Source organism: Gopherus evgoodei, chromosome 11 (genome assembly GCF_007399415.2).
Source record: "Gopherus evgoodei ecotype Sinaloan lineage chromosome 11, rGopEvg1_v1.p, whole genome shotgun sequence".
Classification (NCBI taxonomy): Eukaryota; Metazoa; Chordata; order Testudines; family Testudinidae; genus Gopherus; species Gopherus evgoodei.
In genome coordinates, this window is record NC_044332.1 from 58147749 (window position 1) to 58164241 (window position 16493).

The following is a 16493-nucleotide window of genomic DNA, read 5'->3' on the forward strand; positions in this document are numbered from 1 at the left end:
ATGGCAGTGCTAATCTGAAAAGAATTATGGGCCCAATTCTTCTCTCATTGAAGTCAACAACAATTTTATTACTAGCTTATCTGGGATCAGGCTCTATATCTACAATAGGGATACAAAAGCAAGGATTTACACAATAAACCAGTGGTCCCCAACGCGGTGCCCGTGGGAGCCATGGCTCCCGTGGGGGCATCTTAATGCGCCCGCGTCCTGGACCCTGGGAGAGCACCCGCCAAAATGCCGCCGAATTTCAGCGGCATTTCGGCGCAGACGCCTCTCGATGACGATGCTTGTCAGCAACAAGTGATGTCATCAAGAGGCATCGCTCCCAAAATGCCGCTGAAATTCAGCGGCAATTCGGCGGGTGCTCCACCGCCACAGTAGTCCTTTGTCTGGTGCCCGGCAGACAAAAAAGAACTACAGTAAATATATATTTAAATCACCAATAAACATTACTTCTTCAGCAATAAGAGAGGGATTATGTGTATGTGTTTTCATTTCCGCCCTCATGTTGCCTGAGTGACTTTACAGTGAAGTATTATTCTTTTTATAATGATTCATCGTTATTTTAAATTTTCACTTTATACACAGTACTTAAGAATTAATGAATTAATAACCTTATAATCCAAAGCAGTATTTCTTTTTGTTAAATCACATCATTTTCCTGTTATAAATAAAATTGCTATGTTATTAAATTCATACTACAATGAATGAACATTGACTTTATTGCATTATTTAATTAATGGTTGAGTTCTCCCTTTGCCGAAATAAATAATATTAGAAAAAAAATCAGTAAACAAATGATTCTTAATGAAGTTTATTATATTATTCCTTTTCAGCTATCAAAATTATAGCAGGGTGACTGAGTTTAAAAAAAACAAACAAACATTGCATTAGATGCATCAGATAGAATCAATTTGCCTGGATTTAGCTAGTTTGACCAGGAACTTCTCTGATGTGTTAGGTTTGGGTTTGACATGTTGGATTATGACATAATTAGCAGTGATTGTCATCTACTGTTTCTCCATGTTTTATGTAAAATTTTTGACAGTATAGCAAAAAAAAAATTAAAAAGTTCAAATCTGCAGTCCCAATTTTTGATTTATTTCTGAACTTTCAGACTAATAGCCCAAAAGCCAAAGTCTAGCTCATTTTTGTTTTGTCCCCAAAATACACAAACATACAGCAACATTAATTCATGCCTATAATTTTGTTTCAGGTAGATACTGCTGCCATAGCCCCACCACCTAAAAGACCACTTCTGGGAGAGGAAGAGTAATCTGAGTGAGGGGAGTTGTATGGGGCTATGGTCAGATCAGAGGGAACACACGCTGAAATGTGCAGTCTATGTGTCATGACATGAGATGTGACAAAATGAGGAGGCCAGCAAAGAGAAAGGAGAGGGTTGGGCCAGGACCTCGAAAGTTACTGCAAATGGTTTCAAGAAAGAAATGTTTCAACTTGGCTAGGTAACATTTTCTGGTGGAATCGTTTCTGCTATTAATAAGAATGGTTTGCAGAGCTTTGCATCAGGAACATTCTAGGCTTGATGCCAATCCAAATACCAAGCAATGAGATCAAGTGCTTCACGGCTGGGGTTCTTGACTCTACCGTACTGCTGAATCAAGAGATTCAGAAAGGACAAGATGCTAAAGGCAGATGGGATGCCATTCATTGGAGGTTTGGCGGTGGAGTCTGATGAATGGAATGAGGTAAGTACATGGCGAGATGTGTTCCAAGAGAAAGGCAAGACTGGAAAGATGTTTGAGGGTTGTACATAACTTGGTCTATCAAGTTGCAAAATCTGTCTATGAGGAGATAAGCCCTCAACCTGACTGAGTCTAAGGTCCCTCCTATGAATTCTGTTGCTTGCATCACAGTCAGAATAGACTTCTCCAAATTCACACAGACTCCTAGGGATGAAAGAAGCTGAAGCAGTGATTAAGCTGATGCAAGGGCTTCTAGATGTGTCCTGATGATGAGAAGTCAGTTGTCTAAGTATGGAAAGACTGTGAAGCCACTTCATCTGAACTGTGCTGCTACTACTAGAAACACTTGGGTGAAGATTGTGGGTGCAGTTGCTAGACAAATGGAAGCATCTGCATTGATAGTGGTCAGGACCCACCATAATACTAAGGGAATTTTCTGTGGACAAAGTGATTGTCCATGTGAAAGTATACATCTTTGATATCGAGAGCTGTGAACCACGTGTTCTTTTCCAGGGATGATATTATTGAGGCCAATTTAACATTACATAATTTTAGTTTGAGAATAAAACATTGAATTGGTGCAGAGCAAAAATAGGCCTTATTGCACTCCATTTGTGGATAAGGAGTGCTAGAGAGCCACCAATATGTATGTGAGGATTGGGTGAAGGTAGGATGACCAGATGAGAGACATGAAGTATCGGGACACGGGACGGGGATGTGGGGGGGTCACCCGCGGAGTGAAAAAACAAAAAACAAAAACAAAAAACCCGAGCAGCCAGAGCATAGGAAAAATTGGTGGATGCTGAGCACCCACCGGCTGCTCCCTGCCCTGGTCCCCACCGCACCAGTTCACCTCCTCTTCCCCTGAGCGGGCTGATGCATCCCGCTTCTCCCCCCTCCCTCCCAGTGCTTGCACCACCATACAGCTGATTCATGCAAGCCTGGGAGGGAGGGGAGAGGAGGAGGAATGCAGCATAGTTGGGGAAGAGGCGGGGCCAGAGCAGGGATTTGGGGATGGATCCCATGGGGCAGGAAGGGGGTGGAGTTGGGGCAGGTGTGGGGCTGAGATGGGGGCATGAGCCCCCTCCATCTGTGTGCCAGGGTGCAAAATATCAAGACAATTTGTGTCCCGACTGAACATCGGTTGGGACGCAGGACAAACAAGTAAATATGGGGACAGTCCCAATAAAAATAGGGATATCTGGTCACCCTAGGTGAAGGTGACACCAACAGTGGCTGACAATTCCCAAGTGTCCTGTTGTGTGGTCTGAGGCCTTTTTCTGCATCAAATGTAACATAGGGCTGTTTAGAAGGCACTTCTGTCCTAATAGGACCCACCATTACCAGATAGAGAAACAGATGTGAAGACCTTTAAAGAAGAATGCCATCAAAAAAAGTTTATCAGCAAGGCATCACTTATCAACAGCTGTGATTGTGAAATCCATACCTCTTTACTGTTTTACCTTTACGGTCTCTACTTCTCTATTGTTTAACTGGATGGCTTCCATTTGAGCATAACTACTTTTGCAAGATTTAAATCAACTAAGGTGGGGGGGGTGATTGGTTAAAGAATTGTTCATAATGGTCTAGAATTGGTGAAAAATACTTTTTGCAGTATGTTATTTTAAAATGATTGGTTACGGTACAGCTAAGCAAGACTCAAGTTTAACTATATAATCTGGGGTTTAAAAGGAAGTCCTTTGGAATCTAACTTCAAGATACCAACCAAGATCAGAGCTGCCAGACCTCAACATCGTGCCGATCACACTGTGCAGAAGCTGGATCCACAGATGATCTAATCTTGACTGGCCATCAAGAACAGTTTATCTGCCTTATTGGGAGAGGTGAGCATTGTATGCTTAGCATGTGTATTCTGGTTGGTACTTGTTAATAAATAGAGGTTAAGAATATTACCGTGTAAGGCTCTTTCACTGGTAAAAGGCCCCACAAACCCACAGAAGATTACACCCTGAGCCCAAGGAGCTGGGTAAGGGTTGCCGTGAGTCTTGGAACTGGGTAAGGGTGCATCACAATGGCAGTTGCCACTGCCCTCAAAGTAGCATCTGTAGCATCAATTGCAGATTGTAATGCAGATCTGGCCAAGAGCTTGCCTTCATCGCTAAGTGTCAGAAATTGACCTCTGTCTTGCTGAGCTGATTTGTCTTTAAAATTTAGGGACTTTGAATAATTCAGAAAATCAGACACAGACAACAGCAGCCTGAACAACTAGGGAGTTTGGTGCAAGATGGTGAACAGAAAGAAACTCCATTCCCTTAGCCAGGACAAAGTAACATTTCTCATCCCTCTTGGGGGTAAGGACACATGTTGCTGGTGTATGCCGTAAGTCTCTTGCTGTTTCCAGTATGGCTTCCTTCACCAGGAGTATTATCTGGTTGGACCCTATGAGTTGCAGGATGTCTAAAAGCTTGTGTTGTGTATCCTGGGCCTCCTCTAGGGAGATGTGAAGCTCTTTCAATACCCTGTGTGGTAGCTCTTGAAATTGCTGTGGTAATTGCAGTGGACCTTCGCTCTCCCACTTGAAGGAAGACCACTCGTTCAGGTTGCCTTCGGGCTTGTCTGGCCAAGGCATGAAGCTGCAGGACAGTCTAGGGCCCTTGTCTCCACCCAAGGTGGAGCAAGGCCCCCCCCGGTCCTCTAGTTCCCAGCCCCACAATAGGGCTGGGCACCAGACAGTCATGGCCAGGCTTTAGCCTAGGCTTGGGAAGGCTCAAGCTGCCAGCAATTAAATACTGGCTACAGGAGGTTGGCTTCAGCTGGGGCAGGGTTCTGGCTGCCAGCAAGACAATCACAGTCTATGGAGCAGGTGCAGACCTCTGCTTGAAGAGGTTCAGGCTGCCAGCAAACAAACAATCTCAAGGCTGACTTTAGCCGGGGCAGGACTCAGGCAGCCAGCAAAGCAACAGTCTATAAGTGAGCTGGTAAGGGAGGCTGCTTCTTCAGGGTGGGAGCTCCCCTGCACAGTGTAGGGAGCTGGCCACCCTGGCCACCCTGGGCCCACCCTACTCCAGCACATCCCAGCCCAGGGCCATAGCAGAGGCAGGACTGGCTGCCCCTGTGTCGGCAGGGATCCAACTGCAACACACCGACTAAGCCACACGTGGCTTTGCAGCCGGCTGCTCCAGGGCTGCTCCTGGGCCACTTCCTGCTTCCCTGGGGTTTGGTACCTCTTGCTTCCAGGGCTCCTCAGGATACACCACGGCTGGTAGTCCAGGCCACTCCTTGTCGGGGTCTCCCACTTCTGCGGCTATTGGACATCTAGAGGTAGGTTTCCCTCCTGGGCATGGCAGTACAGCAGGAGCATCCTTCTCCTCTGGGGATTCCACTCTAACCAGGCTGCAGGGCCTTCATCTTATACTTCCGGCCCCGCCCTGACACTTCCGGTGAGGGGGACGGAGCAGACTAGTCTCCGTCCACCAAGGGGAGTGTAGTCAGGGGCGACTCTAGCCATTTCACCGCCCCAAGCATGGTGGCACGCCGCGAGGGGCACTCTGCCGGTTGCCGGTCACTGGTCCCGCAGCTCCAGTGGATCTCCCACAGGCGTGCCTGCGGATGCTCCACTGAAGCAGCGGGACCAGCGGACCCTCCGCAGGCATGCCTGTGGGAGGTCCACAGGAGCTGCCTGCCACCCTCCTGGCGACCAGCAGAGTGCCTCCCGCGGCATGCCGCCCCAAGCACATGCTTGGCATGCTGGGGCCTGGAGCCGCCCCTGAGTGTAGTGGACCCTCACTCTATCTCTGAGGGAGGCCACTCGGCTTCACTACAGTCATCCAGAGGGGACAGCACAGCTGGAGTGACTGTCTCATTTGGAGATGAGGAAGATAGTGTTGCCAGTGCTGGTGGAACCGCCAGATCCAGCTCATAGTTTTCCTACTCCCTAGGGTCAGGAGGAAGCTCTGATTGCTGTCTTAGAGGGGAGAGGTGGAATGTTAGTTAGCATTCCATGTTAGATAGCACTGACCCTGGGAATCATATGTATGGGTCCCAGAGGCCCCATTAGGGCCAGTAGGAGTGTTTGAAGTTGGGTTGCGGAGGTCACCAAGGCATGAGTAAAGTCAGTCCCAAGGGGACATTCTGGATGCAGGTTGGTTTCAGGAGGTTCTCAATGTCCTGTCTGGATGGATCTCCTTGGAGGAGGTAATGACAGTTACTCCAATAGCTCTGAGTCTCCTGATGACAATAAAGAACAGATCTGGTTCAATTGGTGGTGCCAATAGCTCCGTGAGAAAAAAGTTGCAGCTAGTAGACAGGATGGAAGAGACTTATCCTGTAGTCTTTTGACCACACCAAGGGATAAATCACCCTCGCAAGGGATGGTCCTGTCAACTGAGGAGATTACAGACCTGAGGGAACAAAAGATGTTCTCTGGTGGACCAAAGATGTATCTCTTTATTCGCCCTGGAGCGCTTAGGGTTCTGTCTGCTCATATCAACAGAGCCAATGTAAGGAGGCTCTGGGTTAGCAGGTCCATGTGAGGTTGTGGAGGCACCATCAGAAGCTGAGGTTCCCAACGAGTCTTTTCACGAGAACTAGTGGCTTTTGATTTTTAAACCTGGATTTTCCTTAGGTGCTCTATTATTTATTTTATATTTAGTTATTTTAGGAGAATGTATTGCTTGTGAAAATTATCAAGCTGACAGCCACTATCTGGTCCAGCACAGGGAGTTGTAACTGTGACACGGAGGGATGATCTGCAGGTGTGAGACTGTTGCCCATTTAGTCTTTGACCATTCTGTTGAGATTTCTGTGAAAGGTATCAGTTGGTGCTAGCTGTGAGAGTGATGTGGACAGTTATCCAACAGGTGCAGATCTGAGATATCAGTCCCAAAAGCACATGCTAACAGAATACATTTTTAAAACAGATCACTTTAATAAAGCCAATATAATTGTCTAGCCTATAACTCAACATGATCCTATACACAGAATTCCAAATCAATTTTAATGTATACATAATGTTTGTCTGCATAGCTTCTGAAACATGACATCATCCAGCCATTTCAGTATAAAAAGATATTGAAATGATAAAAAATAGCCTTTTTTACTATTTTAGTTTTAAAACAACCCTTTGCACATAGGGGCAAGCAGGGCCAGGGAAGGGTACCCATTTAGAGGAGAGGTTATGGCAAACAATATTGGTGGTTTAAGAGCATAGAACTAAAAAACTTTTCATCACCCACCACATATAAATTAATTTATTGTTTGTGACTCCTGCCAAAGAATGCACCTTCTTGGCCACCCATCACTTCAATAAGGTATGGCAGGTTTGATCAAGCCTTGGGAACCTTTCACAATAGGACTCTGTCAGACCATTGCTGTTATGTCCACAGTGTCATACACTTACTGATTTCTCTTTCTGGAGCCCATATGAAGGTTTGTAGGCTCAGACTCCACACTAACTAGCACTGAAGGGATACATGCCACTATTGCTTGTGCAATGTAACTGTCACTTCTCTGAAAACCAAGATCAGCGGCCTTGGGGCACAATAAAAAGGTACCACAAATTTCACTTTGTAGTAACTACAGCTCCAGAAATTGCATTAACTGTATTAGAAGGAGTCAGAAGAAATGTTCTGGAAGGTTAGTTGGATATGGTAGGCGTCACATCTATACTAAGATGAAAAATCACTTTGCTAACTTATAGTGTTTTTCCCTTTGGTAACACCCTTTATTAAGGTGCCATTTATAAATAGTTAATTATTATTTATTAATGCATAAGCCACTTTATAGCATGCTGGATAACAACTGAAATTCATGTATTAAAGATGCACACATTTGGTTTAATACAACTTACGTCTTATAACATCCTTTGCAACAGATTCTCATCGCATCATCTGTTAAGCATTTATTACTAATGCATTTTATAACATGCTTTATAATACTTTATTTGAGGAAGTAGCTGCATTTAGTGATCATTTCATAAATAAGAATAAAGCATTTATAAATGGCACCTTCATTTAAAGTGTTACCTTCACATTACCGGGTAGTCGTTCGCCATTCGTCTCACTTTGCAATTATTCTCAAAATGCACCTCTTAATAAAAGACATGTTAAGTTGTATTCCTCCCCCCACCCTCAACCTGATTAAAAGTTTGAATCATTTTCTTACCGCTGTTCTCAGATGTCTTATAGTTGGCTACTTAGTTTGGTTGTATTCATTTATTTATTTATTTATTTTGATGATGCCAAACTTTCTGTTTATTAACATTCTTTCTGAAAAGATGAGCACAATAAGATAGATAATTGCCTACCAGATTGGTCAATGCTGACTGTTTGGATTCTTTGTAGAATTCTATTTTCCCACCAGCAAGAACGATCCAAGAAGTAGACCAGTTTTTCCTTAAAACAATAAAATGAAATAAAATTAATGGATCAAGTAAGCATGAGCTATCTTGGTTGAGGAAGATAATACCATGGATTAAGCCAATAACACTTCATATTTTAAGACCTGGGTTCCAACCCTTTTTCAGAAATGAAAATGGTCCAAATTCATACTCTGGGTCAACAAGTGCACTTTTGTTGATGTTAATGGAGTTGCACCTGTTCACTCCATGTCTGAGTTTTGCCCAATGGGTTTGATGGGCCAATTCTCTGAATTCACATTAAAAGCCCAGAATTGCTCCTATCCATCAACTATAACCAAATGAAGAGTCCAACTGAAATCAATGGCACTATTCACATGCTTGGAGTTCACACCTGCTTAAATATTTCACTGCATCAGGGTCTGTATGGTTGGGCACCATTTGGAGATCGATATTTAAGACAGGTCCAGGACAGGAATAGCAAAGATGTCATAATATCAGTGTGAGGTATACTGAGCTGTGCACAGAATCTAGATTTAAAGATCAATACATTTTCTCCCTGTCCATAATAATAATAATAATAATTATAATAATAAAAAACCAAACAAGAGAGGTTTCCAGCAGATCAGGATACACAGTAGTAGTATTTTAAGAAAGTTATGAGAAAGTGTAACGACATATATAAGTTCTTAATTTGTCAAACACAAACAGCAACAACTTCTGTGGAGCGGTATAGAAGAGACAAAAACATTCTTTCAAGGTTGCTAGCAGCACACTGGAGAGAACCATAAAAAAAAATGGTAATTACAAACCACACAGTAGATTATAATATTCATCACTCTGATGGATGCTGTTCAAAAGCATGACACTATCATTGCCTAATTAACAGAACTAGTCACACAGAAAAAATATATATTTGCAAATAAAAATTTTAAGTTTCATTCTGTGTGATTTATGGGGTCATATTGTCATCCCCAAGAATTTGGGCACACCACAGACAAAAATACAGCAAATCCTAAAAGTGTTGTAAATTTTAGCTGAAAGCGTTATTCATTCCAAAATGTGCACAGAAGTGTGCTGTAAAGAGGGGAGTTTCAGTGGGAGTTCTGTTGGAGGAGATTTTTGTATTTTGTGTAATATATTTTGCAGTTATGTGAGTTAAGGTTGGTAAGAGCAGAGTGCTGGGAGAGAAGCTGAGCCCTGATTAGGGGGCAGGGCTTCTCTGCTTAGGGGTCCTATAAAGGTAGCCAGCCAGGCAGGCAGTGGCATAGATAGCTGCAGCAGCACAGGAGCCAGCAAACAGAGCTGTAAAGAGGGGAGTTTCAGTGGGAGTTTACAGGAGGAGTCTGCAGGGAAGACTAAGGCTTGGTCTACACTACACGTTTAAACCGAATTTAGCAGCGTTAAACCGATTTAACCCTGCACCCATCCACACAATGAGGCCCTTTATATCGCAATAAAGGGCTCTTTAAACCAGTTTCTGTAGTCCTTCCCGACGAGAGGAGTAGCGCTGAAATCGGTATTGCCATGTCGGATTAGGGTTAGTGTGGCTGCAAATCAACGGTATTGACCTCTGAGCAGTATCCCACAGTACACCATTGTGACCGCTCTGGAAAGCAATCTGAACTTGGATGCACTGGCCAGGTAGACAGGAAAAGCCCCAAGAACTTTTGAATTTCATTTCCTGTTTGCCCAGCGTGGAGCTCTGATCAGCAGGGGTGGCGATGCAGTCCCAAATCCAAAAAAAGGGCCACCATGGACCGTATGGGAGATACTGGATCTGATCGCTGTATGGGGAGACAAATCTGTTCTATCAGAGCTCCATTCCAGAAGACGAAATGCCAAAGCATTTGAAAAAATCTCTAGGCTATGATAGAAAGAGGCCACAGCAGGGATTCAGCACAGTGTTGCATGACAAGTGTAACGGAAAGCCAAAGAATCAAATGGACACTCATGGTGGGAGGGAGCGGGGACTGAGGACTCGAGCTATCCCACAGTTCCTGCAGTCTCCAAAAAGCATTTGCATTCTTGGCTGAGCTCCCAATGGCTGAAGGGTCAAAAACATTGTTGCCAGTAGTTCAGGGAATATGTCATCAATTTACCCCTCTCCCCTCTTCAAAGAAAAGGGGAAAAAATCGTTTCTCGCCACTTTTCAATGTCACCGTATGTCTACTGGATGCTGCTGGTAGACGGGGTGCTGCAGCGCAAAACAGCAGCATCCTCCCCTCTCCCCTCCCTGGTGGCAGACGGTACAGTACAAAATGACTGATAGCCGTCCTCGTCATCATTCCATGAGTGCTCCTGGCTGGCTTCGGTGAGGTCAGCCAGGGGCGTCTGGGTAAAAATGGGAATGACTCCCTGTCATTCCTGGCAGACGGTACAAAATGCTGGGTAACCGTCCTCATCATAGCAGCTGGAGCCTGAGCTCCATCAGCCCCTCCCCCCCCCTTTGTGTCTAAAGAAAAGATTCTGTACTCCCTGGACTATCATAGCAGCGGGAGGCTGCGTTCCTCTCCCCCACACTCTTTAATGTCCTGCCTGGACTATCATAGCATCTGGAGGCAGCCTCCTCCTCACTTTATCTCGCTAAAAAATCAGTTTTTCTTATTCCTGCATTCTTTATTACTTCATCACACAAATGGGGGGACACTGCCATGGTAGCCCAGGAGGGGTGTGGGAGGAGGGAAGCAACGGGTGGGGTTGTTGCAGGGGCACCCTGTTGAATGGCATGCAGGTCATCATTTCTGCGGGATCTCTGGGGCTCTGACACGAAGCGGCTGTGCTCTCTGGTTCTCTAATACACTTGCCCTATATTCTAGGCAGGACTGACTCTATTTTTAGACAAAACATAAAGAAGGGAATGACCCGGGGAGTCATTTCCATTTTTGTCCATGCATCCCAGGCCGACCTCAGCGAGGCCAGCCAGGAGCTCCCATGACAGCAGAAGATGGTACAAAATGCTTGATAACCATCATCACCAATTTCCAATTGCAAATGGTACAAAATGATTGAAAACCGTCATCTCATCGCCAAATTACAATGGCAGACAGTGCAATAGGGATGGTAACCATTTCTGCTACCTTGCAAAGGCAAATGAATGCTGCTGTGTAGCACTGCAGTACCGCTTCTGTCAGCAGCATCCAATACACATACGGTGATGGTGACAAAAGGCAAAACAGGCTCCATGGTTGCCATGCTATGGCGTCTGCCAGGGCAAGCCAGGGAAAAAGAGCATGAAATGATTGTCTGCCGTTGCTTTTACAGAGGAAGGATTGAGTGACGACATTTACCCAGAATCACCCGCGACACTGTTTTTGCATCATCATGCATTGGGATCTCAACCCAGAATTCCAATGGGTGGGGGGAGACTCCGGGAACTATCGGATAGCTACGGGATAGCTACCCACAGTGCATCGCTCCAGAAATCGAAGTTAGCCTCGGTACATGGACGCACACCGCCGAATTATTGTGCTTTGTTTGGCCATGTGCACTCGACTTTATACAATCTGTTTTACAAAACCAGTTTACGTAAAATCAGAATAATCCTGTAGTGTAGACATACCCTAAGAGACCTAGGCAGAAGAATAGACAGGCTAGTGAAGGGAGGGAGTGGTGCTCTGGTGCGTGTTGGGGGTTTGTTTTGCTGTAGATGGTGGTGGTTTGCTTTGGTTTGTGTTTCCTGGACTAACAGGTTTTAGGTGGGAAGGCTATGACCGATACAGAGGAAGCAGTGAAAGACACAATGAGGATGACTGGATGTGGAAGCTCAGGCATGTACATGATCCTGGAGTGGGTATCTGAAAAGAGTTTCGCCTGCATGAAGTGCTGCCTGATAGAGCTGATGGAAGAAAAGATCCGAGGATAGGAGACGCAGATGGAAACTCTGGTCGAGTTTAGAAGGGGGTTCGAGCGGATGATGGAGCAAAGACATGAGGAGGCTGAAGGGAAAAGCTCAGACTTGCAGATGGAAGCAGGACCAAAGAATTCTGAGGGGAGACTGCTGGGTGAGGAAAGTGGACGGTGGAAGCATGTGACTAAGAGAACCAGGCAGAGAAAAAGACGGGCCAGTGAAGGAGAAAGAGAGCTCAGGAACAGGTTTGCAGAGTTGGAAAATGAAGAAGGGGCACAGCAGGTGGTCACTGTAGGTGAGCGGGCAAGGAAGAAGAGAAGAGCAGTTAGTCCTATAGGAAGAGGTGAAGAGTCAATGGAGACAACACCAAATATGAGCCCCAGGAGGATACAGGATGAGTTGCAGAGGATTGCAAGGGACAATAGAAATCGAGAGGACTTGCAGGGGATAACTGGAGAATCACACTGTCACCAGGAAAAAGCAGGTCTATGTGACTGGGGACTCCTTACTGAGAAGAATAGACAGGCCTGTAACTAGAACTGATCCGGAGAACAGAAGGGTGTGCTGTCTGCCTGGTGCTAAGATACAGGATGTGGATCTGAGCCTGAAAAGGATCCTAACAGGAGCGGGCAAGAATCTGCTGATTGTCCTTCATGTGGGAACGAATGATACGGCTAGATTCTCACTGAAACGTATCAAAAGAGACTATGCCAGACCGGGGAAGATGCTTAAGGAAATCAAGGCTCAGGTGATCTTCAGTGGGATTCTGCTTGTTCCTAGAGAAGGGCAACAAAGGTGTGACAATATTATGGTGATCAACACATGGCTCAGACAGTGGTGCTATAAGGAGGGCTTCGGATGTATGGCCACTGGGAAGCATTCATGGACAGAGGACTGTTCTCTCAGGCTGGACTTCACCTGAGTAAGGAGGGAAATAGACTTCTAGGATGGAGGCTGGCACAACTGATTAAGAGAGCTTTAAAACTAGGAATTTGGGGGAGATGATTGAGAGATGTCCAGGTAATCTCCACGCTAGAATTTAACACTGAGAGGGAAGAAAACAAAGTAAGGAAGGATACAGCCGTGGGTAGGAGAATGGACTTAAGGAAGAAGGGTAGTGTAGATACCAGTCTAATAGGTGATACTGGTGGTAGAATGTCTGTGCCTAATCCGATAAAGAATGTCAGTGAAGCCAAACAGCAAAACTTAAGATGTTTGTACACTAATGCGAGGAGCCTAGGTAACAAAATGGAGGAACTAGAGCTACTGGTGCAGGAAGTGAAACCGGATATTATAGGGATAACAGAAATATGGTGGAATAGTAGTCATGACTGGAGTACAGGTATTGAAGGCTATGTGCTGTTTAGGAAAGACAGAAATAAAGGCAAAGGCGGTGGAGTAGCATTGTATATCAATGATGAGGTAAACTGTAAAGAAATAAGAAATAATGGAAGGGATAAGACAGAGTCTGTCTGGGCAAAAATCACATTGGGAAAGAAAGCTACTAGAGCCTCCCTTGAGATAGTGCTTGGGGTTGCTACAGACCACCAGGATCTGATGTGGATATGGATGGAGACCTCTTTAATGTTTTTAATGAAGTAAACACTAATGGGAATTGTGTGATCCTGGGAGACTTTAACTTCCCAGATATAGACTGGAGAAGAAGTTCTAGTAATAATAGGGCTCAGTTTTTTCTGGATGTGATAGCTGATGGATTCCTTCACCAAGTAGTTGAAGACCCAGATAATCTTCATCCAAGAATATTAAAGGAACTGGCACATGAAACTGCAAGCCCATTAGCAAGAATTTTTAATGAATTAGTAAACTCAGGGTTGTACTGTATGACTTGAGAATTGCTAACATAATTCCTATTTTTAAGAAAGGAGGAAAAAACGTGATCTGAGTAACTGTAGGCCTGTTAGTTTGACATCTGTAGTATGCAAGATCTTGGAAAAAAATTTGAAGGAGAAAGTAGTTAAGGACATTGAGGTCAACGGTAATTGGGACAAAATACAACATGGTTTTACAAAAGATAGATTGTGCCAAACCAACCTGATCTCCTTCTTTGAGAAGGTAACAGATTTTTTAGACAAAGGAAACACAGTGGATCTAATTTACCTCAATTTCAGTAAGGCATTTGATATGGTTCCACATGGGGAATTAGTTAAATTGGAAAAGATGAGGATCAATATGAAAATTGAAAGGTGGATAAGGAACTGGTTAAAGGGGACATTACAATGGGTCATACTGAAAAGTGAACTGTCAGGCTGGAAGCAGGTTACTAGTGGAGTTCCTCAGGGACTGGTTTTGGGACCAATCTTATTTAATCTTTTTATTATTGACCTTGGCACAAAAAGTGGGAATGTGCTAATAAAGTTGGCGGATGACGCAAAGCTGGGAGGTATTGCTAACACTAAGAAGGACCCGGATATAATACAGGAAGATCTGGATGACCTTGTAAGTAATAGTAATAGAATGAAATTTAATAATGAAAAGTGCAAGGTCACACATTTAGGGATTAATAACAAGAATTTTGGTTATAAATTGGGGACACACCAGTTGGAAGTAACAGAGGAGAGAAGGACCTTGGAGTATTGATTGATCACAGGATGATTATGAGCCGACAATGTCATATGTCCGTTAAAAAAGCTAATGCGGTTTTAGGATGCATCAGGCGAGGTATTTCCAGTAAAGATAAGGAGGTGTTAGTACCGTTATACAAGGCACTGGTGAGACCTCATCTGGAATACTGTATGCAGTTCTGGTCTCCCATGTTTAAGAAGGATGAATTCAAACAGGAACAGGTACAGAGAAGGGCTACTAGGATGATCCGAGGAATGGAAAACCTGTCTTACGAAAGGAGACTCAAAGAGCTTGGCTTGTTTAGCCTAACCAAAAGAGGGGAGATATGATTGCTCTTTATAAATATATCAGATGGATAAATATCAGGGAGGGAAAGGAATTATTTAAGCTTAGTACAAGAACAAATGGATATAAACTAGACACTAGGAAGTTTAGACTTGAAATTAGATGAAGGTTTCTAACCATTAGAGGAGTGAAGTTCTGGAACAGCCTTCCAAGGGGAGTAGTTGAGGCAAAAGACATATCTGGCTTCAAGACTAAGCTTGATAAGTTTATGGAAGGGATGGTATGATGGGATAGCCTGATTTTGGCAATTAATTGATCTTTGATTAGCAGGTAAATATGCCCAATGTTCTGTGATGGGATGTTAGAATGGGTGGGATCTGAATTACTACAGAGAATTCTTTCCTGGGTGCTGGCTTGTGAGTCTTGCCCACATGCTCAGGGTTTAACTGATCACCATATTTGGGGTCGGGAAGGAATTTTCCTCCAGGGAAGATTGACAGAGGCCCTGGAGGTTTTTCGCCTTCCTCTGCAGCGTGGGGCAAGGGTCACTTGCTGGAGGATTCTCTGCACCTTGAGGTCTTTAAACCACAATTTGAGGACCTCAATAACTCAGACATAGGTTAGGGGCTTGTTACAGAAGTTGGTGGGTGAGATTCTGTGGCCTGCATTGTGCTGGAGGTCAGGCTAAATGACCATAATGGTCCCTTCTGACCTTAAGTCTATGAATCTATGAATTAATCACAATTCACTATTGATTACTCTCCTACTTAATATATTTCAGTAATTCTATCAAGGAGCAGAAATAATACCTTGGGTGAAATCCTGGCTGCATTGAAATCAAAGACAAAACTCTCACTGACATTAATGCAGCCAGGATTTGACCTCAGGCATATTCGTGACCACCCAGCCTATATAAATAATGAGCAACAAAACCAAATATCTGAAGGCAACAATCCATGAACAACCCAGAAGCTGAAAATTATTCACCCAGTTTATTTGGTGAATATTTACCAAAAGCAAACACATTTGAAGAAAATGTGGATCCATTTGTGAAGACTTGCTAACCAAAAAAGAAGGCTAAAAGTGGGATTTTCCAAAGTACCCAAAATAACACAGGAACATAGGTCCTACTGAAAGTCAATAGAACTTATGTGTATAAATGATTTAGGAGACTCCCTCAAATTCACAGTGAATAACTGGGCCAGATCCTTAGCTGATATAAACTGTGCTGATTCACAATAGCTGAAGATATGGACCATTATTTGCAATAAACACTTCAACCAGCTCTGCTAATTAATCCTCACAATATCCTTATGAGGTAGCATCAAAAATGGCTACCAGTAAAAACCAAGGGAAAGGGTTCTCCAGCCAAACCTTACCTGCAGCTCCTTTTTTTTTTTTTTACTGAAAAATCTTCAATGACAGTGTCCTTTCTACTGCCCCCTCTACCAGACCAGTATGCAATGATCAGTGATTTTGGTTGATGTCCCTAGTATTTTACATTCCCAGCGAGGACATCTGAGGCAATATTGGGTGGGTTATTTGACCTATCCAGTGTCAATCCAGAATGTGTTTCATAATTAATCCATACATGAATTAGCAGTAGACTTCAGATTGAAAGCGCTTGCCGGGCCTAGTCTACTCAAGCAAAGATAGCGGAGAGAAAGATATGGGCCAGTATGCAAGAGATTTGCATTCATGTGTACCAGAGCCTCCTCTCTAGTAGACATATAATCAGGCTTGCTCAAGAGTA

General features: G+C 44.1%; 1 protein-coding gene across 5 annotated transcripts in view; it reads right to left on the reverse strand.

The window, feature by feature from the left end:
• The window catches only part of ARHGAP15 (Rho GTPase activating protein 15), a 469173-nt gene that overhangs the window by 367554 nt on the left and 85126 nt on the right, over positions 1-16493 (reverse strand). For all 5 annotated transcript variants that reach the window (XM_030580810.1, XM_030580811.1, XM_030580807.1 and 2 more), the window contains one exon: positions 7972-8059. In XM_030580810.1, coding sequence (XP_030436670.1) covers positions 7972-8059 — 88 coding nt within the window. The remainder of the gene's footprint in view (positions 1-7971; positions 8060-16493) is intronic.